General features: G+C 38.8%; 1 protein-coding gene across 6 annotated transcripts in view; it reads right to left on the bottom strand.

Annotated features, from left to right (window-relative positions):
- Window positions 1-26,486, bottom strand: part of CDC42BPA (CDC42 binding protein kinase alpha) — a 339,222-nt gene extending 312,736 nt beyond the window's left edge. For 5 of the 6 annotated variants that reach the window (XM_054023829.1, XM_054023836.1, XM_054023832.1 and 2 more), the window contains exon 1: window positions 24,965-26,486. In XM_054023829.1, coding sequence (XP_053879804.1) covers window positions 24,965-25,142 — 178 coding nt within the window. In that variant the 5' untranslated portion in view covers window positions 25,143-26,486. The remainder of the gene's footprint in view (window positions 1-24,964) is intronic. The other variant, XM_054023831.1, reaches the window with a different exon arrangement.
- Between the last annotated feature and the right edge of the window lie 545 nt (window positions 26,487-27,031).

Raw genomic sequence — 27,031 nt, forward strand, 5'->3', positions numbered from 1 at the left:
TTCTTGCGGCACAACTCCAAATATTCTGGGACTGCATTTAGAAGAACCTCTCCTTTTGGTTCCAATTTCTATCCTATAATAGTGAAATCTGGAGCTGCCATCCTGAAGTTCTGGAGGCAGAACTCAAAACTGATTGGTTCTTCAGGGGCCGGGGTGAACTCCTTCCTGCCAGTAATTGACTTTTCTACTTCTGCCACCAAATATGCAAGAGGTCTAAGGAGCCACTGTTACAAATGTGTGAGCCCTTACTATGATAGCCCTACTACAAATAAGCCCTAACTATGATAAAGAAATGCCTTGAACTTGAGCAACAAAGTAGATGTTGCTCCTCTTCTTAAGATCTGGAGAGAGAGAGGTTTATTTCCAATACACATAACCCTGCCACTTGCACAGAACAACAACATAGTGCTCTGGCCCTGAAAATGGTTAAACAGAATACAGATAGAACTTCCATTATCACTGAAGCTGATTATTATCTTTTGGCCACTACAGCTGTACACAAACAGTACAGTTCAGAGTAAGTGGTTGGAGCTGGAACTGAGATATGGCTGTTTTCCCTATTGGTTCTGAAGCATGTTACTTTAAATGGTCAAACATCATGCCTGCTGAAGCAACTGTGGTTTCCCCAGGCTCCCCCATCAAAAGTAACTTAAAAGTCAATGATCAAGGAAAACATTTTGGACTGCATCACTAGACCTGAATTATGATCTTACAAAAGGAAAGACAAAAGCTGTGAAGCGTCAAAGTAGATTGGCAGACGCCCTTCCCAGAAGTAGAGTATGTTCATCTATAGATTGTAACAAAGCTATGTCAGGAAGAAGTGCTCATGTGAAGAGTTCTAAGGGTTCACTGGTAAATGTTGACATCAAGGAGGAAGAAATAAAACCCAGAATCCCACTGTTTCATTCTATTTTTGGGGCGGACTCCAGGTGGTCAAATAGTTGGTTCCCCTCTATCCGCTCACTTGATTTCAGTGCCAAATGACTGCTTCTTTATCTCTAAGAAGGTGACTGGGGAAAACCTGGGTGATATTTAATCTCTTCCAAATAAAAAGCATTCTTCCCAAAGAAATAGTTCTGAGAAACTAGCTGTACAGATCTATTTTACATAAAAGAATGATGAATGGATTGTAACATGGCAACCATACATAAATAGTCTGCATGAATCTCATGCAGTGCACAGTTTATGCAGATGATTTAGTTTGGGTACATAAACAAAGAATCATGTAACTTAGAACTGAATTTAAAAAAGGAACTTATGACAACAGTTAAAATGATGTAAACAAAAATCTTTGTTTACATTGTTCTACAATCTATTACTAAATATAGACAAATTAATTGAAGATTGATAATTTCTCTTAGTATCAAACCTAATAACTTGAAAAATATTGTACACAGTTTTATTATATGCAGGGCTAGTAGCATTACTTATTATGAAGGTTGCCCAACACTTCACATTATAAAAACCCTGTTTTCACTTGCTTACAGCTTTATCAAACTTTAACTGTTTGGGTACCCATGCTGGGTATCTACCTGAGGCTGACATTTCTTCCCCCTCCCCCCCACCACAGCCAGCCAAAATGGTTCATCCATTTCTGATAATGAGGCTAAAGAAAGACATTTTGTTTTGCCCATGTTAAAAAATTCTGGCAACCTTTTCTTTAAGAAGCTTAGAAGCTTTAGTATCCCAATGCTTTGGAGCAGGGACTTGAAATTTGGCATGAAAGTGGCCTTTGTGATGCGAATTTTATTTAGTTATTGCCGTTCCTTGAAAATCTGCCCCAATCTGGCTAAGTAATAAGCCTTTGAAAAAAAAAGAAAAAAAATTCACGCATGCTCAACAGAGCCTTGCTAGAGATTGACAGCTAACCTCCTTGAAAACTCCATCCACATGAGACCTGGGATTGAGCAGGACTTTCCCTGAAATTGCAGCTCTGGCCTGCTGTGGGCCAGGGATGAATAAGAGACAGAACAGGGACAGCTGGAGGAAATGGGAAAAAAGGGTCAAGCATAGGGGTGGAGAGGTAACAGACAGAAGACTGTACCCACTGGAGCAAACTCCCCTCCAGAGCCTGGAATGGATCCCAAGATTCCTGAGACTCACCATTCCTCTGCTCTCAGCAAATGTATGTGAAACCCACTAGCAAAGCAAGGGGCTTACAGACAGCCTCCTTCACTGCACAACCCTGTTTCACCCCGAGAACACGTTCATCTTTGTGTGGAAAAAACAGTATGTAGTCGTGTAATTAAAGGCTTTATTATAAAACATATGCACAATGGAGATGAATTAAGGTTACATAGACAACTTTAAATCTGTCATTTTCTAACTTTTCAGTGCTTGACTTTGCAACATGATATTTATACATCTTTATATTACAAAACAATCCACATTAAAAAATAAAATGTGTTCAGTATAAAAAGAAAATTACATTGCAAAAGGTGCCTTTTCAAAGCATCTAAGTGACTTAGGAGTACAACACTCACTGAAAGTCACTTAGGGGACTTTAAAAATGCTATTCAAAATGCACATTTATTTAACATATGGATTCTAACTGGAAGGGTGGGGGGGGGGTTTGCAAACAAGTCCAAGGGAGTCATGACCACCGTTCCTTTCTTTAGGGCTATATGGGATTCCCTGAAAGTTTTTTCTCTTGTAACATGGGGTCACAGTATCTATCTGTATCTATTTTTATAGCTCCTTTATGGAAAAATTTGATTTTTTTCAAGCTCTTACGTGGTCAGAAGATTTCTTAGCTGCAGCAAGAGAAGCTGCCTACAATATCTAGAGAGCAACATTCAAAGCATTGCCTTTTTTTCACCTATGGAAAACTAGTACATTTTGTACCTACAAAATCTATTTCCCACTCACCAGTAGCATGTGGAAGTATTCACTGGAAATTCAGACGCCTAACCATCATCAGTTTAAGATCTCTTTTTTAAAAGTTGCTATCCTTCATGACTAGGGCCCTACCAAATTCACAGTCCATTTTGTTAATTTCACTGTCATAGGATTTTAAAAAAATCATAAATTTCATGATTTCCGTTATTTAAATCTGAAATTTCACCGTGCTGTAATTGTAAGGGTCCTGACCCAAAAAGGAGTTGGGGGGAGGGGTCGCAAGGTTATTGTAAGGGGGGTTGCAGTACTACTACCCTTATTTCTGTGCTGCTGCTGGTGATAACTGCCTTCAGAGCTGGGCAGCTAGAGAGCAGCAGCTGCTGGCTGAGAGCCCAGCTCTGAAGGCAGAGTCATTGCCAGCAGCAGCACAGAAGTAAGAATGGCTTGGTATGGCCACTCTTACTTCTGCACTGCTGCCTGAAGAGCTGGGCCCTCAATCAGCAGCCACCACTCTCCAGCCAACAGCTGCTGCTCTCTAGCTACCCAGCTCTGAACACTGTGCAGAAGTAATGGTGGCAATACTGTGACTCTCCCTAAAATAACCTTGCAACTCCCTTTTGAGTCAGGATCCCCAATTTGAGAAACGCTGGTCTCCCCTGTTAAATCTGTATACTACAGGATAAAAGCACACAAAGATTTCACAGGGGAGACCAGATTTCACAGTCCATGATGTGTTTTTCATGGCCGTGAATTTGGTAGGGCTCTATTCATGACTGCAAAAATAACCTACCACATGAACTGATGTGCTACCACCAACTAGCTACAGGGCCACTCAGTGGTGCTGGAACAATTTTATAGTGAGGTTGCTGAAAGTGGAAACTACGTATTTGGATTGTTATTACTACTAATAAAGTCTATGGCATTTTTGAGGCGTTGCGACATTCACTATTCTCATCAACCAGTAACAGGCAAACAAACCAGGTGGCGCAGGAAATGGATTTAAAGGACAAGAATATAAAGCTATTACTCTTCACTTAATCCAGAGCTGACCTACTGAAGAGCTGACCTCACAATTGGGGTGGGGAAAAAATATTATATCCAACACACAATATGGAAGGAAACCTCTGCTGTTACTACAAAAAGACAAGAATCCTCAGGAAAATAATTTTTCAGCTAGTCTTGAAGTTTAGCTCAAGGGAATCACCAAAGGAGAGACTATGTATTAATTTAATACATATCTCTGTGTGTGTGTGTGTGTGTGTGTGTGTGTGTGTGTGTGTGTGGAGAAAGAATGCACCAAAGAAATACATGACAGTGTTGTACAAAGGTTTCCAGCATGAGATGGGGATGACTGCTTTACTCATAACAGGCGTTATCAAGGTAATCCAAAACAAGTATCAACATAGGGTCTGATTCTCCACTTGCTTGCATCTTGTGCAGTCATTAACATCTGTGCAATGTGAATATAAAATACTGTCATTCTGATCTGATATTTTACACAAAGATAAACTACTAAGTTTATGGAAGGAATGGTTTAATGGAAAAACATGATTTTAGCCAAGGAATACTGAGCCATGGCAGGTAAATAGTATAATGGCTAACAAGGGTCAGGCTGGAGACTCTCGCCTACATGCTCGGGGTTTTACTGATCGCCATATTTGGGGTCGGGAAGGAATTTTCCTCCAGGGTAGATTGGCAGAGGCCCTGGAGATTTTTCGCCTTCCTCCGCAGCATGGGGCAGGGATCGCTAGCAGGAGAGTTCTCTGCCAATTGAAGTCACCAAGCCTCAGGATTTGGGGACTTCAACAGCAGAGTCAAGGGAAGGGGTAGGGACGGCTTTGTGGCCTGCAGCATGCAGGGGGTCAGACCAGATGATCATAATGGTCCCTTCTGACCTTAAAGTCTATGAGTCTATGAGACTATAAAATGTTTAAGGTACTGAAGAATCAGGCTGAAAACCTTTACACCACATCATGCATTTTGTTTACCTCACACTTTAAAGAGAATTACCTTATAATTGTTTTAAGTAAGCTTTCATGTTTTTATTGTAACATTTTCTGTATCCATCCACTTATAAAGCCAGGTTGAATTAGTATCATGGGTTCAACTGTACAGGAAGGAGAGAAAAATAACTAATTTTAGTCAATCTCTCTCAAGATTTTCCAAAGTTAGATACAAGTGCTGTATCCCACTGCAAATGGGGAAAGAGAAAAGATTCCCAGGTCATATTCCCAACCAGAGACCAGGGCCCTTAGGCACTACTGTAATACAAATAAATGAGGAAACAGTGGGGTCAGAGAATAGTCACCTCCACAGCAGCATTCTCCATCACCCTAGAAGACTTTCTGCACAGATCTGGAAAATATTAATGAAGGACTGGGGAACAGAACAGAGCAGATGTGAGGAACAGGCTGATAGCAAGATCAGGGAGGTAAATGCCAACCTCCCACTTCCCCCCGAAGAATTTGGTGAAATCCTCAAAGGAAACCCGCGCACTAACTCAGATGCGTAAGGGTCAGAAATTTCCAAGCCATCACTGAGTATTTATTTATGAACACAGCTTTTGCAATTAGAACTAGGAAGACTGATCAGAAATAAACTATAATAATTGTGGAGATACAAATTTACCATAAAACAAAAATCTGCAATGACTGCAAGTTTTCATAACAATTAAACCAAAATCTATTTTTTACATTTTAACTGAAAAATAACTCCATCTCCCTATTAAAGAGATCATCATTTTATTTTTCAGACAAAAAAAAGTCACTAATGTTGTTAATGTACTACACAAGACATTTTGTATTATATAAATTATGTGGTGCCTGGAAATAAACTCCACTTGTGTTGGACAGTCTCATGAACAATTCTTTTTTTTTTTTAAACAGGACTAGAAAGCAAAAGTCAGTGTTCTATCCTGGGCACATTCTGAGTGAGACACTATAAATATGGACAGCCATACCTCAGGACACCATATAAATGTATTTAAAAATTCTTAAACATGACATATTGTTACAAAATTAACTAAGGTCTAGTGCAGTGGTCCCCCAACCTTTTTGTGGCCAATAGCACATTCATGTTTTCAGAAGTGTGTGGCAGGCGCCAACAATTTTTCAAGGCTTATTTTGTATTTATACATTAAATAATACGAAAAACATCATATTTAATATTACATAATATATGAATCCATAAGATAAAAAAGGTAATTTTACATGTAAAAGGTATTAATTAAATTATTCAGCAATTACTCTTTCACCTTACCATGTGAATTTGCTCTTTTTTTATCTACCTGTAAGAAAAATTAAGGAGTTTTTACAAAATAAATATCATAAACAGTCTTCATCTTATTTATTTTAAAAAAGTAAAACATTGTTGAACTGCTGGTCCAAATATATTTATTATTCTTACTTTAACATAGATAGCCAGTTATGGTTAATTAAAAATATTCTTCATATTATTACTTGTATCTGGATTTCAATAAACAAACAAATATGAAAAAAAGTTAAACAAAAGTTAATCATATGCACTCATCAGCACTTAATGGAAAATAGGTATCATTAATTCACATGGTTTTTCTAATAAAGTCAGTATGATTTTTGGCACTGCATTTCTTCAGCCAATTTTTCCTAGTTGGGAGAGTAGGATGTTATTCCCATTCGTAAGCAATCGTCAAGATGGGCATCTGTAAGTCGAGATCTGTATCTTGATTTTATGACTTTCATTGTTGAAAACAGAATTTCGCATAGATAAGTGGAACTGAAATAAGATTTTATTTTGTATGCTACATTTTTTAAGGCAGGAAACTTTTTTCGGTCAACCAGATTCCAAAAGTTTTCATCTGTTGTGCAGGATTTTAGAACAATATCATTTGGAAGGTCCAAAATCTCCAGTTTCACATCTTCTGTTCTTACCTGAATGAGACTCGCAATTGATGTAGCCATTTCTTTTACCTCTATTTAGCAAGTAAAAGGAATCATAAGAAAGGCAACTACAGGCTCAATGATGGTGAACTGTTGAAATCTCTTTTCAAATTGTTCCAGAAGTGTTTGAATGTGGAGAATAAATGGTGATGGGTTAAAATCACTGTCACATACCATTTTCTTCATACTTGGGAAATGTACGAGAGACTTCGTCTTCATATGTGACATCCACAAGGTCAATTTTGCTTCAAATTATTTTACAGAACCTATCATTTGAACCACGTTTGTCTTTTCCCTGGATCTCAAGATTTAAAATGTTCAATTTGTCAGTGATGTCAGCAAGAAAAGTCAAGTCCATTAACCAGCTGGAGTCTTCTAGTTGCTCGAAGTTCTGATTTGTGGACTTCAGAAATTCTTTGATCTCTTCTTCAATTAGACTGAAAAAAACGTGCAAGAACTTTACTTTTGCTCAGCCATCGTACTTCTGTATGCAAGATAAGATCAGATTGTTTATCATCAACATCTTCCAACAGGGCCTTAAAAAGTCAGTGTTGCAAAGGTTTCGCTCGAATAGAGTTAATTATTTTAATAACGACATTCATGACGTGTTGAAAAGAAAAAACTCTGACACACAAAGCTTCTTGGTGGATAATGCAATGATAAGACAAAGTTCGGAAAGGATTAATTCTTCTTGCAGAGTGCAATGAATCCATTAGTGCTACCCATCATTGCTGGTGCCCCATCAATGGTGATCGCAGACAGCTTGTGTAGTGGCATACTAATTGATGTTGCGGGTGATTTGAATAAATTATAGATGTCCTCACCCTTTGTTCGCTCTTTCATAGGCAATACTTTTAGTAACTCTTCTTTTACGGTGAAGTCACCAAATACCATCCTCACCATAACTGCCAACTGCGCTGTATCTGATATATCTGTCGACTCATCGAACTGCAGTGAAAATCAGTCACATATTTCCAAGTCATCCTTTAGCTGAATTTGCATGTCGCTTGAAATTGCATGTATCCTTCTCGTAACTGTGTTGTCTGATAACTGCAAATCTTGTATTGCCGACAAAATCCCACGCTTGTTAGGAAATCCTTGAAACAGGCAATCAAAAGCACCAGTCAAAAATGCTTCCTTCAACAATTCACCATCTTGAAAGGGTTTTTTCTTCTTTGCGAGCAGATGAGTAATTTTAAAGGAAGCAATAGTAGCACTTTTAGACTTTACCACTTGTCTAGTGAAAACAGATTGCTGGGCAGATAGAAGAAAATTAATCAACTCAAATCAAACCTTTCTCAACTCAGATTTAAGTGGATGGCTAATGTCAAAAGAGCCATGATTAGTTTGGAAATGGCGTTCGACATTATGTTTTTTCGGCCCTGCAACAGTACCACCACACAATAAGCAAACACATTTCCCTTTGAAATAATATGTATGTTGTCTTTTATTTGAACCACTCATTTTGGGGAAAAATGTTTAAAAAAATAATAAATTGCAAAGCACAAGAAAACAGCAGTATCAGTGCAGCGGAAGTTTACTCACATACAGGGCCAGCTCCAGGCACCAGTAGAGCAAGCACATGCCTGGGGCGGCACATGCTATGGGGCAGCATTCCGTCCATTCTTGGAGCGGCAGATTCCAAGCGGGTTTTTTTTGGCAGTCCTGGGCAGCGTGGAGAGAAGCTGGAGAGAAGCCATGGCCCCACGCCTGCCGGGGACAGAGAACACTGGCGCCCGCAGCCTGCAGCCCGGAGTTCTCTGTCCCTGGCAGGCATGGGGCTGGAGCTTCTCTGCCCTACTGGGCACTAGGCGGGTGCACATAAATGCCCCGGTGGGCGCCATGGCGCCCGCAGGCACCGCATTGGGGACCACTGGTCTAGTGTATCCACTCCCATGCGGAAGATCCATGGGAAGAAGGCACAGAGGCCAGGAAACAACTTGGGTTCACCGTGTCGAGTTTCTGTGGAATCATTTCCTAAAAGGTGAGATATTTCAGAGGTGTCTCAGTTTCTCCACATACAAGATGGGCATGATATTACTTACTCATCTTTATAAAGCACTTTTTGATATTTAGACAAAAGGCACTATACTCAAGTGTAAAGCATTATCTGTCCACAACTTTCTCCCTGACAATTTCTCTAGATGCAGAGAGCTCAAGAATGTATACACAACTCACAAAAGGATATCAATTAATATCAAAATAGTGTGGTTCCTAAGTGACTCCTCTGTTTCTGTTTATTTGGTTTAACAGCTTTGAAAGGAGACGAGTAGGGGAAAATAGATTTAAAAAACTAAACTTCTTTATGTGATACTAATACTTCCTTAGATTTAAAATAAATTCTATTTTAACAATCTGATTTATTTTCTGTATCGTTTATAATGTTTGTTCACACCTTAGCACTTAACTCTGCTTGGAAACTAAATTAGTCATTTTCACATTCTGTTTATAATATTGCTGCTTCAGTTCAGAACATTTACAAATGAATGTTTAAAACTCCCCCAAAAAAGGACTTTTTTTTCCCTCCAAATGTAATGACATTTCTATTCCTATCTGGTTTTGTAACCCCCACTTTATTCCCCTCTTTTTTATTTTATCAAATTAAATTTGATAATATCCTTTTAAAAAAATTCTGTCTCTGAAAAGATGCCAAAATGATGATGTACAAGAATTTTTGCGTTGTAATGCGATAGACCAAGGCCAAATTCTGCTTGCATTTACATCAGTTTAAATGCAAAGTAATTCCTGTGGAATCAATGATGTAACTCCACATTTACATCTGTGCAATGAAGAGCAGAATTTGGCTCACAGATATTGCCTTCTTCTTACCAATATGAGTCACAACTTTGACTCCCACAGCGATAAGTCACCTCATGCTATTTAAACTATAAAAACGAAAAAATTGTCCCAATTACTAGCATATATTTTCACACAGTCCATCTTTTCTATAAAGTAAAAAAAACTGGCCTCCAAGATCCACTAGTGAGCCTGGCTTCACTATAGTACAGTATTTCAATGCCTGTACTTCCATTAGTTAGCTGTATTGATTTTTTTAAAATACTGATCAAAGGAGGTAGAGGACATAAGCAGGTTATTAGTCAATGCAGAACATTTACACTATACATTTTTAAATATCAAACATTTGCAATAATCAATGGGGAGTCTATCTTGTTTAATACTAAAGACATTACTGTAGTTTGGTGTGCCTGAACTGGCTCCCATTGAAGCCCATGGGAGTTCTGCCATAGACTTCAACGAGAGCAAAGACAGTCCCCCTAAAGGATTATCAAAAACAATGGTCAGCACACCATGAAGAAATCCTTGTAGCTTTGCCAGAATTACTTCATTCACCATATTCTCCCTGGTGCTGTTTTCCTCTGCCCTGTCCCACAGGAAATGATTTTTGTACCCTTGACGCTATGATATCAGTGCAGATTGACCTTCCCACCCTGCCACAGCATTCTTTTCACAGCGCTGATGTTCTCTGACACGGAGAGGGAGACCGAGAGAAAGAGAACTGGACAAGACAAGTTTAAGAGCACAAAACTGAAAAACTAAATTAACACAAATACAGCTGGTAGTTTAACGTTAGAAAACTGTCATGAAAATTTACCAGCTCAGATTACTCAACTGTCTGTATTAGAATGGTTATAATGATGCAAAACTATTTTACTTTCTCATAAAAATATTACTTGCCCCATCCAATTGACCTAGTCTACCTTTGATAGACACATAAATGTTCTGTTACAAGAAATTATTTCCTTAAACTTGGGGGTGGAGGAGAGAACCAAGAAGCTGTACCATACCTCACAAGTGAGCCAAATTGTTAAAGACTTTAGCTGTGTTTTATCAACATTCTCATTTATTAAAAAAGAGACTAGCTTAAATAGCTCTCAGATTGAGAGCTAATATTTGATTTTGCTGCAGATGGGCGAGTTAAAAGTGACAGTCTAAACATTTAACAATATTACTTCTTAAATAAGATAATATACAAATAAATTAGGCAAGTTAAACTGTAATGTCATTTTTGTGTATGTGATATCAAGTTTTTATTGACAGTTCAGTACTGCAATATTCACAATTTCTTTGTGTTTTAGACTCTAATACATCCTGCTTGTGAGATACCGGAACAATTTACTCCATAGTTTGCAGCTTATGCGGTAGTTGCAGAAACAGAGGCATTTGGGATTAATATCATGACCGTATATATGGTTAAATATCTTTTTTTACCCTCTTGACACAAGAGGCTAACTGGCCAGAACAAGGACATGTGATTTAAAACAATTTTGCATGATTGCCTCTCTCTCGCCAATAGTTTTGGATTTAAACCAACTAGTCACTGACTCTACAAGGTGACAACCATGTGATCAACAGTAGTCCAGGCTAAGGATTCGTGATTCTGCAGCATTCTGCGGGCAAAAGACCCTGGGGCTGTATCACTCTCTTTTATGGAAAACCTAATGGAGAGGTGAACATAAAGTTCAAAGGATTAATCTCAAGGTATTTCCTGGAAGATATGGCCACTCAAGTGGGAATTTTAGGGAGCACAAAATAGATGGAAATATGATCACCCAACTCTGTAGCTCCCCAGGCATCTCAGAAAGAGGAGACCCTGACACCCCCGGGGGCAGGATGAGGCAACACAAATGTTCAACACCTCCATCCCCTATTTGGTCCTTCCCTCTTTTCCCCAGACAGTACAGCTCCAGCACAAAGATGCTGCTCTTGGCTAAATCAATCAGATAGCTTTACAGTAGGAGTCGTGGAAGCAGGGCTGGTGACATGGGCGACTGCCCATGGTGCTGTCGTCAGGGGCATAGTAACGTGGTCAAGAGGCTGCAGAAGACCTGTGCCCACCTGGGAGGCAGGAGGAGGGGATAAAGGGGGCTGTGGGGCAGGAGCCAAGTAGCATGACACCTGCAACTCTGCCACCGCTCAACCTGCTGCCGCTCTGCCTGCTGAGTGGCCACCCATTGCTGGGCGAGTAGTACATAAAGGGCACCAAAGAAAGTTCACCCAGGGCACCATTTTCCCTAAGGCTGGCCCTGAATGGAAGGGACTTCGCAGTGGTTAATGCTGGCAGAATTAATTCTCAATGGGATATCTATGCAGATATTCATGGGGGAAGCAAGAGATGATGCTACAGAGAGCAGCTGGTCCCCAGCTTCCACTCCCAATCTAACACATAACAAGTATATACAGCTAATGTGAACCAGCATCATTATTAAGAACTCTTTTGACTGTAATTACGTGTGTCAACACCAATAGGAAGCAGAATTTTTCTTCATTGCCAGGTTACCAGAATTACTAATGGCCACCAACCAAAAGCCATATCCTTTCAGAAATTACTGAAAAAAAAAAAATTGAAAAAGCATTTAAAGTTTTATGCAATGTTATTTCCCACTACTTCCCTTGCCCCCCACCCAAGAAAAAAAGAAACAAACTATGTTTCAGAATTAATGCTCCCTATCCAGGTGTTTAAACAAGCATTTCAACTAAACTCATAAAAGGGAGATATTTTTTAGTCATCTTCTCACCCACTTCACAAGAAAAGCTCTACAGCGATTGCCTAAGGCCGTGCATGATCCATACACAAACACAAATCTATCTACTTATGTAGTTAAACTGCACATAAAATTACTGCAAGACAATGAAAAACAACACACACACAAAAAGACAACTTCATAACATAACGTACCATACACTGTTGTTTCTTAGCAGCCATGATTTCATATAGAGGATTGTTTGTTTGTTAATATAAGAGTCTGAATTTTCATCCCTGACAAGATTTCCATCGTTCCTCAGTTTTACAGACTGCAAGAAAGCAGGTAAGGTACCAAAAAAAATGTTAAAACCCACTAGACAATTTTTAAAGATGGTTTGGCCAATTATTTTCATAAAGAGGTAATAAATAACTTTGGCAGATGCCACTGTAATTTAAAACAGACCTACTATTTCTCTAGCCAAAGGTGGTTTTCTAGGCATGGGGGAAGGGGGGGAGAAACAAATGCACAGTAAAAAAATAAAATAAAAAATTGAAATATGATGCCTAAAATGACAATAAAAAGTGTCAAAAAAACTTCCCTCTCTTTGTATAAGAAAGCTGCTTCCATAACTTGCCTCTAACAGATCAAATCATGACAAGAATAACAAAAATGTCTTTTGTGTCAGACACTGCTGAGATTATAAAAGACACACTTTCAAATTATCCCAAAACAGAATAGCATAGTTCATCAAGTGCTTTTCATGGGCTGGGGAAAATAACACAGCTGCTCCAAGTCTGCTAAGACAAGAATCAATGTTTTTCAATTGAGCTATATCTAAGGCAAACAGGCTAAAAAAAAAAAAAATTCTTATCTATGCACAACTGTCTTGTGGCACTTTCCATCTGAAATGCTAAAACTCAGATTTTCTGGGTGTGTTCAAGAACTATTTTAGGTAACTGCCTTCAGGCTACAGAACACATGAATACATAGACAGTTTTTTGCAAGAAATATATATTATTGACATGAAATAACCCTTCTTTGGAATTCTATCCATACTTACAAAGTATACCATTTATAGAACAGAGGGTCCAGCTATTCCTATGGGAATCTGAAAACTCTCACTGAGTGTTACCTCAGTCAGTATAAGATGGACATGGCAAAAATTGTGACTCCAAACCATATAAAAAAAAGCCTAGTATAGTTCTCACAATGGCAGAAAAAAGCAGCTAAACCAACACTGCACTAGCAAGCTAGAAGAAGAAGTGGGCTGTAGTCCACGAAAGCTTATGCTCTAATAAATTTGTTAGTCTCTAAGGTGCCACAAGTACTCCTGTTCTTTTTGCGGATACAGACTAACACGGCTGCTACTCTGAAGCTAGAAGAAGAATGCCAGTTTCTATTTGTCCCACTTGTTGCCATGAATGTGACTTGGCACAATATTTAAACAACAGAGCATTTCACTACAAAAGAGAGTGTGGTAAATGGGGAAACAGCTATAATGAGGGAGAGCTGCAAGTACCATGGGACAGTGGTGTCCCAAAAGTACTAACATTATTATCTGTAACCATTGTGCAACCCAGATCACAAAAGTGTTCATCCACCATCTTCCTCATTACAATGCCGATTTCTTTAACGAATAGGTTTTTTAATTACCATTTCTCTCTGGTCTCTAAAAACCTTAACATTTGGATAATGACGGCCATATCTACATACCCTGAAATCAGTTTTGATTTTAATAAGCTCTGAAGACATTTCAATCAGTTTTCAGTTCTTAAAACACCTGAATTATGCAGGGAAATATAGAGATTATGCAGTAGCTATGTAGAGATGCTTCCTATCTAACACTAAGAGGTCTCCAAAAGTAAGTATGGGATTTTGAAATAGAGTTTTAAGCTCTACTGTTGATAAGGTAGCTCAGCAGAAGCATCTAGACCTGGCAAGAGACAACCAAAGATTTCAGATTACGAATTAACCAGCAGAAGTTACTTTTCAAATACCTCTGGAAACACTAAAAAAATTAAAATGGCAAAACCTGAAGTCAAAAGAGACAAATGATGGAGCAATATACACCTCTACCCCAATAGAACGCGACCCGATATAACACTAATTCAGATATAATGTGGTAAAGCAGCTCTCCAAGGAGGCGGGGCTGCGCGCTCTGGCAGATCAAAGCAATTAACACGATTTCACCTATAACGCAGTAAGGTTTTTTTGGCTCCCGAGGACAGCGTTATATCAGGATAGAGGTGTAGCAGCAAATCTATTCGCAATCAGCACAGGAGAGATGGAGGCTTGTTCAGTGAGTTATGGGACTCAAAACTGGAAACATCAAGTAGGTATGCACAGGTCCATACCAAAACTGGTATTATTAGTGGCGTATTTAGTGAAGTATCAGCTAAAAATAAAAACCTAATGGGAAAAGCATTCATAGATTCAGAAATGGCAACATTCTAAATCAGCCTAAGCAGACTGAAAAAGTCAATGTTTTGCCTGAACAAAGGACTACAAAACACTGATCACAATGCTGATGTATGTCTCCTACATGTTAGGAAACTAGTTGTTCCTACCCACTTCATACCAAGAGAGACCATTTTCTTAACTTTTATAAAAATGGAGCAGATGTTCCCTGGCACATAAGTACATTCTGAAATTCTTATCTATCATTACATTAGTTATTTTGAAAGAGCTTTATCACCAGGACATCTAAATAGTGACAATTTTATCACTTTCATGATATCTGTAATACTTATGTATTTGTATAAACATAAGGAGAGCTATGCACTATAATTTAATTCAACAGTGAATACAGATAGTGTTTTAATGCATAAACGCCATTCAATATCTCCTGCCACAATTGCCACACACTTCTCCTTACAATGGTCTTCACCGTGCAAGAATTGGCAAGAAGATTTAGACATGGCCTGGTTGTATGGGTCTAAGGAAAGTGCCAAGTCAAAGATGATGACCAAGTTACAAGTATGAGTGACAAGGAGGAAGGTGCTGCTGTCCATGGTGACTGAGAAAGTACAGAAGGGTTGGGGAGGGGGAACAGGAAGATCAAGAGCTCAGTTTCAGCCATGCTGAGAAGGAGTTGATAGCTGGAAATTCATCAGAGATCAGGAGGACAGGCTGAGATCTTGGTTTGGATAGAAGAGTGGATAGGTATATCTCTGAGCTATCAGCCTACAGATGATAGCTTAAGCTATGTTTATGAATGAAATTACCTAGAGTGGATGTAGAGGGCATTGAGAAGGGGAAAGGATCTAAGATGGAGCTTGAGGAAAGGAACTTGATATGGTAACTGCAGACAGCATGTTCAATGAGCCTAGAGATGAAGAAGGGGAGAGAATGGGGCAACAGCTGGAGAAGCAAGTGAGGTCAAAGGTGGTTTTTGTTTTCATAGAGACTAAAACATGCTTGTATTATGAAGAGAATGAACCAAAGAGGGACACGTTATGGAGAGAGGTGAGGGATGAGGTAAGAGTGGGGCAAGCAGATCAGATGATTGGATGGGGTTGCTGATACATATGCGTTATATGAAATCTTAGCTTCAGTAACTGGGGAGAAGGAGATCATGGTAGCAATGGTGGGGAGAGGCCCTTTCAATGGGGATTTTAACTTTATACCAGAAATATTAGAGAAACTGCCATTGACCAGGTCCAGTAATGAAAATGTATTTCTCAGATCCTGACCTAATAAGACACATTCTAATCAAGGCCTCAAACTGCTTAGAATTTCACAGGATAAAGAAAAACAATAATTAGGAGCACTTTAAACCACTACTATAAACAAAATCTGAAGTTCAAAATAAGAAACAAAAATGGTTGCACAACATTTTTCAAACATTTAATTTTTCTTCAATAGTTTAACCTGTCCTCCTCTCTCAACAACCAGTAATACATTATGTGAACAGTATCAGAGGGGTAGCCGTGTTAGTCTGAATCTGTAAAAAGCAACAGAGGGTCCTGTGGCACCTTTAAGACTAACAGAAGTATTGGGAGCATAAGCTTTCGTGGGTAAGAACCTCACTTCTTCAGATGCAAGTGAAGAAGAAGTGAGGTTCTTACCCACGAAAGCTTATGCTCCCAGTACTTCTGTTAGTCTTAAAGGTGCCACAGGACCCTCTGTTGCTTATTATGTGAACAGTTGCCATAAAATTCTAATAATAAAACTATGATCAAATTACAGCTGAAATGAAAAATTACTATTTCATGTAAGATTTTAGTTTCAATATGGCCTAAAAATATATAGTTTTCAATATAACTAGGGCTGCAATTCAAAATCTTTTAAATAGGTGCTAAGAGCGGTGAAGAACTGTGTACCTTCTACCAATCAAAAAGTTAATCCTCAAGAATAAAAGAGGTCTAACTAAGTTGTGTAACAAACTAACTTAAATGAAACTGCAAATCTGGATATGGATAAGGAAGATTTATGAAACAGAAAGCCTTAAGAGTCTGGTGCAACTCATTTGGATTTTATCCATGGTAACTACTAGTAAGCCTTATTAGACTATTACTAGGAATAAAGTAAACTGACCCGTCTGAATAGAGGTTTTTTGCATTTATTATTAAGCCTAATATCATGTTTAAACTATTTGAAATAAAAATCCTGCAGTTAGCAAAAGGTTGCATATGATTGACCTAAATCAGTTGCAGTTTTTAAAGAATTTTGTCCACATCAGTAGCATTCCCAAGCTTAATTAGGATTTTAAGAAAACAAGTATGTGGAGGTAACTTGGACAAGAAAGGTACAAAATATTCCAAATGTTCAGCTAGAAAAAGGAAATCTGTTTAAACTAATGTAAATAATATACTCATGGAAGTTTTTCCCCCAAAAGACAAAACCAAGGCAGTGTTCTAACATTACATTCTTCAGAATACCATATAAGATTTCTAACCCCCGTCTCAAATGCCTACTCTACCCAGCACTGAAATAGTCCATTCACTATCTATGTTTTGCTGCTTGGCAACGGCAACTAATTATTTCTGTATGTTTTCTATACAGATTGATCATAGTTATGGCAAAATAGATTACTGCTGTTTTTAATTCTAATTCAGGATGTTAAAATATTGGCTAATACTATGAAAAGAACTAGCCTCAAGGTAAACATTAATGTATAGTTCATCCTCTAAAAAACAAGCATAGCCATACAGTAATTATAACAGTAATAATAAAACAAACGGATAAGAAATTGATAGCAGAACAAAAGAGACCTATAAGCCTAAACCTACAAAAGGGGTCGGCAACCTCTGGCACAGGGCTCGCCAGGGTAAGCACCCTGGCGGGCCGGGCCAGTTTGTTTACCTGCCGCGTCCAGAGGGTTCAGCCAATCATGGCTCCCACTGGCCGCAGTTCAACACCCCAGGCCAATGGGAGCGGCAGGAAGCCATGGCCAGCACATCCCTCAGCCCACGCCGCTTCCCGCAGCCCCCATTGGCCTGGGACGGCGAACCGTGGCCAGTGGGAGCCGCTATCGGCCAAACCTGCCGATGCAGCAGGTAAACAAACTGGCACGGCCCACCAGGGTGCTTACCCTGGCGAGCCGCATGCCACAGGTTGCCGACCCCTGACCTACGAGAATAGCTTAAGCAGTTAGCATAAGTATAAGGCCTTACAGCCTGAGTAAGAATAGTTGCTCAATACATTGGCATAAGTAAGCAAACTAACAGTGATCTTAAGTTACGAGATGGCATAAAACTTTGTTTATTGTTTTGTAACAGTCACAAGTGTTGCAAGAAGGCAATATGAACCAGTTTTAGAGTATTTTTGGAGGGAACATTAGCAAATGCTTAACTGCTGGTAACCACCGTAATACAACTGATATATACGTTCATGAATTTATCTTCATTAATGTACTAACCTACAGGATAACAGTATGTGAGTGAGGAAGTTAAAATATGGTAAAGGAGAGATGAGCTATGAATACATATGCCTGAGAACCATCAAGGTCTATAAAACACCCTCGTCTCAGGTACGGCCATTGGAAGTTCTTCATCGGCGCGCCCGAGTCAGACTATGATTGGTCTCAACTTCCAAAACTCTTCCCAACGATAGAGTGAGTATATACCTATAATGGTACTGGCTGTCTTAACAGCATTGTATTACATCACTTTACCTGTCTGGATTGGTTTACTTATTGGACTAATCATTTTAATAACAAAAATTTTACAATTACAGAAGGTTTTCCCTGAGTGTGAGTGTTATTGTCACTGCCATGCCCCCTTGAGGTTCCCAAAGCAGTAATACTGATAATACTGGGCCTGATCTTAGGTCAAGAACCTACTAAATTTCAGAGTGTTACTTGGGGATTCTAAATCAATAGATCAGGCAAGACAAGGGAGAGGGGTAATTTGAAGAAGGGCCTCCATCCATTTTGTGCTTGGAGTTTTGCACCTCCATCTGAATAGCAGTAGCAAATCTGAACAGTTGCATCTATTACTACCTATTATTACCCAACCATGGGTGAAAATCAAATGGTTAGAAGTGAAGTTACTCATTTTTGCAGCTGCAGTTCATATTGCAGGGGCCAATACGTGAGTGCAAATTGTACCTGCAAACAGGAAAGAGGCAGGGCCTCTTAGTCTGCTGAAAAACATAGCCCAAATTATTTAATATATTGAGCAAAATAAGCCCATTAACCTTCTAGCACTATATCTTTGTGAATTATTTATGTACCATAGGATATAAAAGATGTAGTTTAGTATAATGTATATTTGGGGTAGTGTGTGACAGGGGACAGAGGAAGGGTTTAATTTTGATACAAATACAGCATTGTAAATTAAACTGCACCTATTTCCCACAGATGTTAAGGATTTGTACAGACATCTTTAAACAGTCCGAGCAGAATATTATAAAATCAAATCATGATTTTATACCATAAATAAAATAAACGGATTAACACTTTAGCCTGAAAAATGTTTTATCCTGATTAGTTTATTAATCATGTCATGAGGATTATGACACAGTTAGCATAATATCTCAGATAATTATATTTCTCCTTTCATTTCTGTTAAGTCAAAGCATGCTAAGAATTTCCATATGGAATAAAAGAATTCCTAATTCCTGAAGATGATGTGTTAAATGCTAGTGTGCTGTTCTCATTCATCAAACAGAGCTGTACTCCTTTCAAATCAAAACAATCTATACTCCCCCACTACACAAAAGCTCCAAAAAGAGCCCACCATGCAGCCCTTGAATAGCTGCAAATGCAGATGACCTGCTCATAAATTCTGAGATATTTTTTAAACAAATACAATAGTCTAGAAATTAAAGTCTTGGGATACCTTGAGCTTGCATATTTAGGAAATTGGCTGACAGCTTAGTGGGTTAATACATTACTCTGGCAGATTGACTTAAAATCCTAAACTAAGATAAATAAAATGAGTTTGGCAGTCTCATAGTTCATTTGACCACACAATACCAATTATGGTAAACAAGGCAATAATTAATCTATACACAAGACAGAAAAAGGTGTGCTAGAAGCTTACATGGTTTATAATAGCAGCTTGAGCCATCTTGTATTATTGTTCTCACTGTCACGTACACTACATTCACTTATACTTTATAAAAAGTAATTTGATATAGAAATTCACAAGTTACTCTGATAAAAGATACAACTGCAAGACAGAAACCTTTATTTGGCACACAAGAGACATTTGAAATTCCAAATGTATAACAAATAAAACTGAACCTTGATAATTCATATGAATGACTGGTGAGCGGATCCATTATGAATTATGCTCCAGAAATTTGTGAATTAGGTTCCAGTCCTGCAAGGGCTCCGCACAGATAGCCCCCATACTCAGCCCCTACCCCCCCCCCAGTCAATGTAACAACTCATGATTAAATGTAGGCACCTCATTTGTTTAACTACTTTGCTCAACTGAAGCCTTAGCTCTCCTTAGCTAATTCTGCTCTCACTGAAGCTAGTAGCAACATTTCTATTAATTTCAATTAGACTAAAGACTGGGTCCTAAGTGAATAAACATACACACACAAGGATAATTCCTGAGAGAATGTAATTTATTTTGAAAAGCATAATTTATTTTTAATTATTTCTAATAGCTTATATATTACCAATTATATTGGAGAATATTTTATAAAAACAATGAACTCTTAGTAACAGAAGACCTAACTAAAACGGTCAACTAGTCTGTCTTTGCAGAGAAGCGAGGTCTGATTAAGGGGTTTGTTTTGTTTTTTGGTTGATTTGTTGTTGTAGTAGTGGGGTTTTTTGTTTGAATTATCAGGTTTGCTTGTACATACAACACAAACATGAGTAAACTGTACCTGACAACTCCTGTTATTTTTGCCATAACCTACAAAGTATTGAACAACTGATCTGAGACACAGAAAGTAGGTTCATTTGTTTTTTTAAGAAACAAATTATATAAAAAACTAAAACTAAAACAAAAAACAAGCCATACATTCTCTCATATTTCTATGTGCATTTATCTTAATCAAGCTGTTCAGAAGTTTAAACCTTTAAAAAGATACACATCCCTTTTCCAGTCTCAATGGCAACAGTTACATTCCAAAAACTGGGCTGCCATCATCAATGATGCTGATGCGCACACACGCACAAAAAAAACCCATAATCATTTTAGGTCATTAAAGATAAAGTGAGGAAAGTAAACTTCACCTATCAGAAACAGGAAAAAAAATGGTAGTGAAAATCATTTTATATTTCTCATAAAAGTTAGAGATGGAAGAGTTTTACATGGTCATCTACTTCATTCCTCTGTCAGTGCTTTTTTTCCTCTTCCTGTATATTTTGGAAGGCTTTCTTTGATCTAGATTTAAAGTACCCCAAGCAATGTGACTCTCTTCACTTTTCTTAAGAGACTATTCCAAATCAATCTCACTATAAGAAAGTATTTAAAAAAAGAAGAGCAAAAACATTTATAAACCTGATTTTTTTTTTTTTAAATAAACACCTTCTCTTTACTACTATTTTTCTTCTCCTAATCCCCTGCATCCTGGCCTGCATTACCATCACCCCCCAGGCTTGCAAGCATCAATGACAACCAATGCTGTTGTAGAAAAGAAAAACAACATGCCTGGCATTCTCAGTCTCTCCTGCTGGCAGGCTCCAGTTGCTGCAACTAGAGAATCTCTCTAGTCTGAACCAGAAATACAATTGACCATCAAAACTAAAACTGGTTTGCGCACACAGTACACAGAGTGGGACCAAGTCTGGCTATATCATTTTTTTCCAAGATTCATGCTGATTAACTCTCAGAACTCATTTACATGACTCATTCATGGAAACAGTCAGTGTGATGTCTTTATTACATGACAGAAATAAATTAATATATAAGCAAGCCATATTACATTGTATATCATATCATTGATAAAATATGAATACATGGGGAAAAGAAGTTTTATTTTAAGTCTAACCTAGGATTTAAAACAAAAACAGATTCTTAAATCACAAAATAATTAGCCTGATACTTCAGGTTCTTCTAATGACTCTTACCATGATGAAAAAAAGATGGAAAGCTAAATAAAAATTAAAACACAGTCTCGTTATACTGAAATTAGCTTCCTCTCCCCCCCCCCCAGTTTAGCAAGTTAAATTCACCACAGCAATCCAAAATGAAAGCTGAAAAACCTGGTTAAGATGTCCATTATTACTTATAAAGTGAAGCAATGTAGCAATCATAGTATTGAATAAGAACAGATAACATATTTCAAAGAACTGACCTAAAAGATCCAATGACTAGCTAAGTACAAGAACAGCAACATTCTTAACTAAATATAGCTGTACTAATACTGCTATTGCTAAGATTATGTCAACTTTTCCATTCTAAACCTCCTCCTAACCCTTTTCCAAGAGTTTAGAACTCCACTATAAATATTCAACCTGGCATGAAATTTAACATACAAAGACTAATTACTGAAGCAATTTTTTTAAACCCCAAATCCAAACTCTTCTCCTCACCCTCTCCAAAAAACCAAAAATCTATTCATGTTTTTAACTTGTAGGAATGCATAAAAACTGGAAGTTTACTGACTATTTCCCCACACACACACTCTGTAACTTAATTTACTAAGATTTTTTAAAATGAAATTTGAAAGACATTATTGAAACCTTCAAACATGATGGTACAACTTGGAAGAGGCTTTTTACTTTTTTTTTTTTGGTAAATGTTCATAGCCTGTGCTCAATAATAGGCTAAAAAATATACAAAGCCTCGATTCTGCAATACGCATGCACTTAACTTTATAATGATGAGTAGCCCCACTAATTTTGATGGGACAAGTCACAGGGCCTTAGGTCCCAATCTTGCAAAATGCTCTTTGCTAGCGGATTTCTGCATGCACACAGCACCTTGTGGACTTCCAATGGAAGCAGGATCTGGCTCCTAATCAATTTTAGTCCACTGATGAAAAAATAGATTCAAATGCTTTGCATTTGTATAGCACTTTTCATCTGAGGAGCTCTAAGTGATTTACAAATTGTAGCTCTCTCAACTCCCCAGAAGAAAAGTAGATATATTCCCCATCCACAAAATGGGGAGGCTGAAATAGAGATGTGAAATGACTTGCATGTGTCACTGACAGAGCCAGAAGGAGAATGAGATTTCCTGGCTGCCAGCCCCATGCTCAGACCACTATCCCAATGGTGCCTCTGACATTAAACACGTGTAACCGCCCCCATCTCCACCCACTATCACTGTCCCTTTTCTGAACTGATAAGTGTGTCCTTACAAAAAAGAACCAGGTAACACTTTTTTTTACACATTCTAATACCTAAATATAATATCTCAACAACAACCCAACCCTGCAAACCCTTACTCGTGTGAGTAGCTAGTGAAGTTAGTGAGAATACTTACTTGAGACAGGACTACTCACATGAGTATGGGTTTGCAGGGTAAGGGCCTCATTTCATAAGTCACCCCCCTTGTGCCTCAGTATCAGAGGACACTGCTGCAACTTTTCACTCTTAACCAACCCTTGACAAACCCATTTGAAATTTAAAAATCAGAATGGCAGTGCTTTGGCAGACCCTTGCCTATAAACAATGTAGAAATTCAGCCTCAAGTGGAGAGAGTCTTTGGTGTGGAGCTCTTGCAAGAGGACGAGAAAAGGGTGGTGAAGCAGAAAATAGTTACATAAACAGGCATACAAGAGTGTTTATTGCAGTCTTTCCAAAATAGCATTTGATTTGTGTTTGCACTATTAAAAGTAATCTAGTAGATCCCTCACACAGGTAATGTAAAAATCTGCAATCACGGTCAGAATCTTAGGATGACAGAGTCAGTTGTCAAGTGACTATCACTGCATGATGTAAGTACCAGCAACCAATGTGGAAAGTTCTAAAAACTCAATTATCACGCTCCCATTGATATGTTTAATCTATTTACAGAATATCAACTTGCCGAACCAATGAACCCTTGTTAGCACAATAAATTCTCCAATGTAAGACTTCTTTGGAGCCACTAAATTTAAAAAAAAAAACCATTCCTTGTCAGAGAATATGGCAAACATCTGTCACAGTAAGAATTCATACTCTAAAATTAGTAAAGTATTAAAAAATTACCTTTTCAGCTTGTCAAAAATGTGTTATAGTCTGCTATTTAGGTTAATAAAAGCACAACACCAATATAATTATGAAGAGTTCAAGAATTTCAATTATTGAGTCAGATATTCTTTAGATGTCAGTATGAATATAGGAAAGAGCACACAAATAAAATTAGCAAACAAAACATACTAAGCAGTTCTGTACTGATAACTGACCCAACAATAATCTTCCTTCAGTGACTTCATTATGAAGATTCCAGTTAGCTGTTTAACGTATACAATGCTAATTATGAAGATTGGAAAGGTATTCTTAAATACAGCAGTCTGCTTATGTACATTTTGTGAAATATAGATGATAAAAATTTTAAATTCAATTTAAAAGTACAGCATGACTTTGAAGCTTGAAGGTCACATACAGTAACTGTCCTCATCAGGATTCTTATGTGAGACTGTATCTTCTGTGCTACATCTATATTTAGATGAAGAAAAAAACAGGACAACCTGCCCTATCATGAATTCAGGAAAGTTCAGCCACTAATTATCATTATTAATCTATTCCATTAAAAATTCTTAGCAGTCTATTATTATGCTAAATCTCAAAATAGCAAGAAAAAAAGAAGATAACTTGACTCTGCTTTCCAACTTTATTTTCCCTACCAGAAACCAGGCATTATATTCAGGTCAGCAATGACCTTAGGTAACAGATGACATATTTTCTCTATTTTAACAGACATTTCAAATGCATATATCATTTAAGAAGGTTGGCTTTTTCCCCCCCTCTCTCCTATCAATGCTTTTTACTTTAATAGACCATAAATTTAATTGCACAGAAAAGTTACAGAACTGTGCACTTGTCTTTTTTCCTATCAGGGGATCTACCCAGCATCATCCTAAAAAGCTTCAAATGCAAAAAATTACATTAGGTAGGCCAAAACTAACAAAAAAACCTCCACATGCCAGAATTTGGTGGTGTCAAAAGATGAATTTTCATCTTTAGTGAAACCTTCACCTGCAATAACTAATGTGAAATTATTGTAATAAATATGTTTAAAATTGTAAAGTATAGCTATTATAAGACTCTTGAATAAAACATGGGCTATAAACAGATCCCAGCTATACATGTATACAATAGTGACACACTACAAAGCACACGTGAACATGTAAGGATGCAAACAAAATAAATATGTTCAGACTTACCCCATTCTAGATACTCAAGAATATTCTTCTCTCTCCTCAGGGGGGAATTATTACATTCATCATAAAGGCAGATGAGTATATCCAGCAATGTTTCCACACTGAAGCACTGCCCATTAGTCCGAGTTGGCCCATCCAAAATAAACTGTTCCAACTGCCTCAAACGCACCTCTCCAGACATGGTTGTTTCAGTTTGTATTGGGGTTTCTTTTTTAATTATTATTATTAATTTTTTTTAAAAAACTAACTTTTAAATGGATTGTTAAAAAATAAAAACAATGTATGTTTTTAAACAAATATCAATGTAGCAAAGGTGGTGCTGAATTTACAATCCACCTCAGTGTTCCTAGTCTGAAAACTGAATCTCTGTCAGTTTCACTCACATACACATATACAGTATATACACATTTGAAAGAAAAGAGTTATCCTAAAAAAAATATTTTAATACTTTTAAAAAGAAAGAAAAATATATAGTCACTCTTGACATTTAAATAATAATAATAATTAAAATGAAATTCAACCAAGACTGACACCAATTTATCATATATAGAGCAATAGATATTTTTATATATTTAAAAAGGGCTTCTCCTTCATTCAAAATTCAAATCATGCAACATAATCCTGAAAAGAATCCCACTGCATCATTAAAGTGTAAAAGCCCCATTCAGTTTGCATCAGCAATTCACTTCCCAGGAAGGAGCAGCAGAAGGAAAAATATATAAAAGGAAGAAGAAAATTAAATGCATAGAGGAGGGGAGGGAAAGGGCTGCAAAATACCCACCACCTCCACCTCCTCCAGCACCACTCGGTAAATGCATCAGTGGCAATTTCTTCAGAAAGGTGGGGGGAACAGGTCGCTGGAAGCAGCCCCTCCTCAGGGCTCAGCCAAGTCCTGTCTGAGGAAGGCTTTTCCTTTCTCCTCAACGAGTCTCCTTTTAAGGCTTTTCAGTGATCCCCAAAAATAAAAGGCTTCATCCCCCCACCTTCTTCTCTGCTGTGTGTGGAGTGGGGCGCTAACCAGCCCCCGAAATACCAGCACCACCCAGGGAAGGTGGGGGGCAGGCTAAGAACCCTGTCAAATCCTTCCCATGTCTGTGCGTGTCCTTCTGCCGGGTGTCGGCCCTGGGGAGCGGGCTGTCCCCCCTCCTGCTGGAGGAGATTAGGAGATACTGGACATGTAAGGCCCCCAGGTGCTAATAAGTGCTGCTGCTGCTGCTGGTGGTGGTGTTTTCAATCCAGGGGATGGAGAGATGCTGCCCCGGCTTCGCCCCACCGGGCTAAGGGCATCTTCCTCCGGCGGGGGGCAGGGAGGGCTCACAGCCTGCGCCCCGCTTTCCGCTCCGCCGGCTCCTGCTCCTCCACACGCCCCCCCTTCGCCGGCCCGGCTCCCGGGTCTCCCCCTCACTCACACCCACAGGCGGCGGCGGCCGCTGCTGCTGGGCTCTCAGGATCCAACATGGCGGCCTCCCCAGCCCTAGCGGACGGAGCAGCCGCTGAGCACAGCTGCAGAGAGCGGCGCTGAGCCTGGGAGCTGCTGCTACTGATGGGATTCAGGGAGGGGGGCAGCGGGGGGAGCCGTTGCTGCAGCAGGGAATGCAGGGATACAGGCGGACTGAGGGGAGGAGGAGGGGAGAGCAGGATGCAACGCCCCGAGGACTACTGCAGGAGCTGGGAGCTCCTAGTCTCTCCTTGATGGGTCTGGATGGCTTCCCTCGCTCACCCCCGCATCATGGAGCCCCCACCCTTGCTGCTATGCCACTTCTTTCCCATACTCTCTCCTCTTAGTCCCATCTCTCCACACAAAAAAGCGGTGGGCGTGGGACCCACCTAGCCCCAGCTGGGCTAGTGGCGCCTTAACTTCTCTCTCCAGGGTCCCTGCCCTTTGCTGCTACCTGGGCTCTTTCACTGTCCTCCCGTGGCAGGGTTTTGTCATTTCTCTAATTACACCCTTCCTCAAAAAAAAAAAAAAAAAAAAAAAAAAAAAATCCCCTATTTCATCTGAGGGGCCAGAGGGCCGTGTGAGGCATGTTACTTGTCTTTAACTAGAAGCCGTGCCTCGTTATTAGAAAT

Source organism: Malaclemys terrapin, chromosome 3 (assembly GCF_027887155.1).
Source record: "Malaclemys terrapin pileata isolate rMalTer1 chromosome 3, rMalTer1.hap1, whole genome shotgun sequence".
NCBI classification, from domain to species: Eukaryota; Metazoa; Chordata; order Testudines; family Emydidae; genus Malaclemys; species Malaclemys terrapin.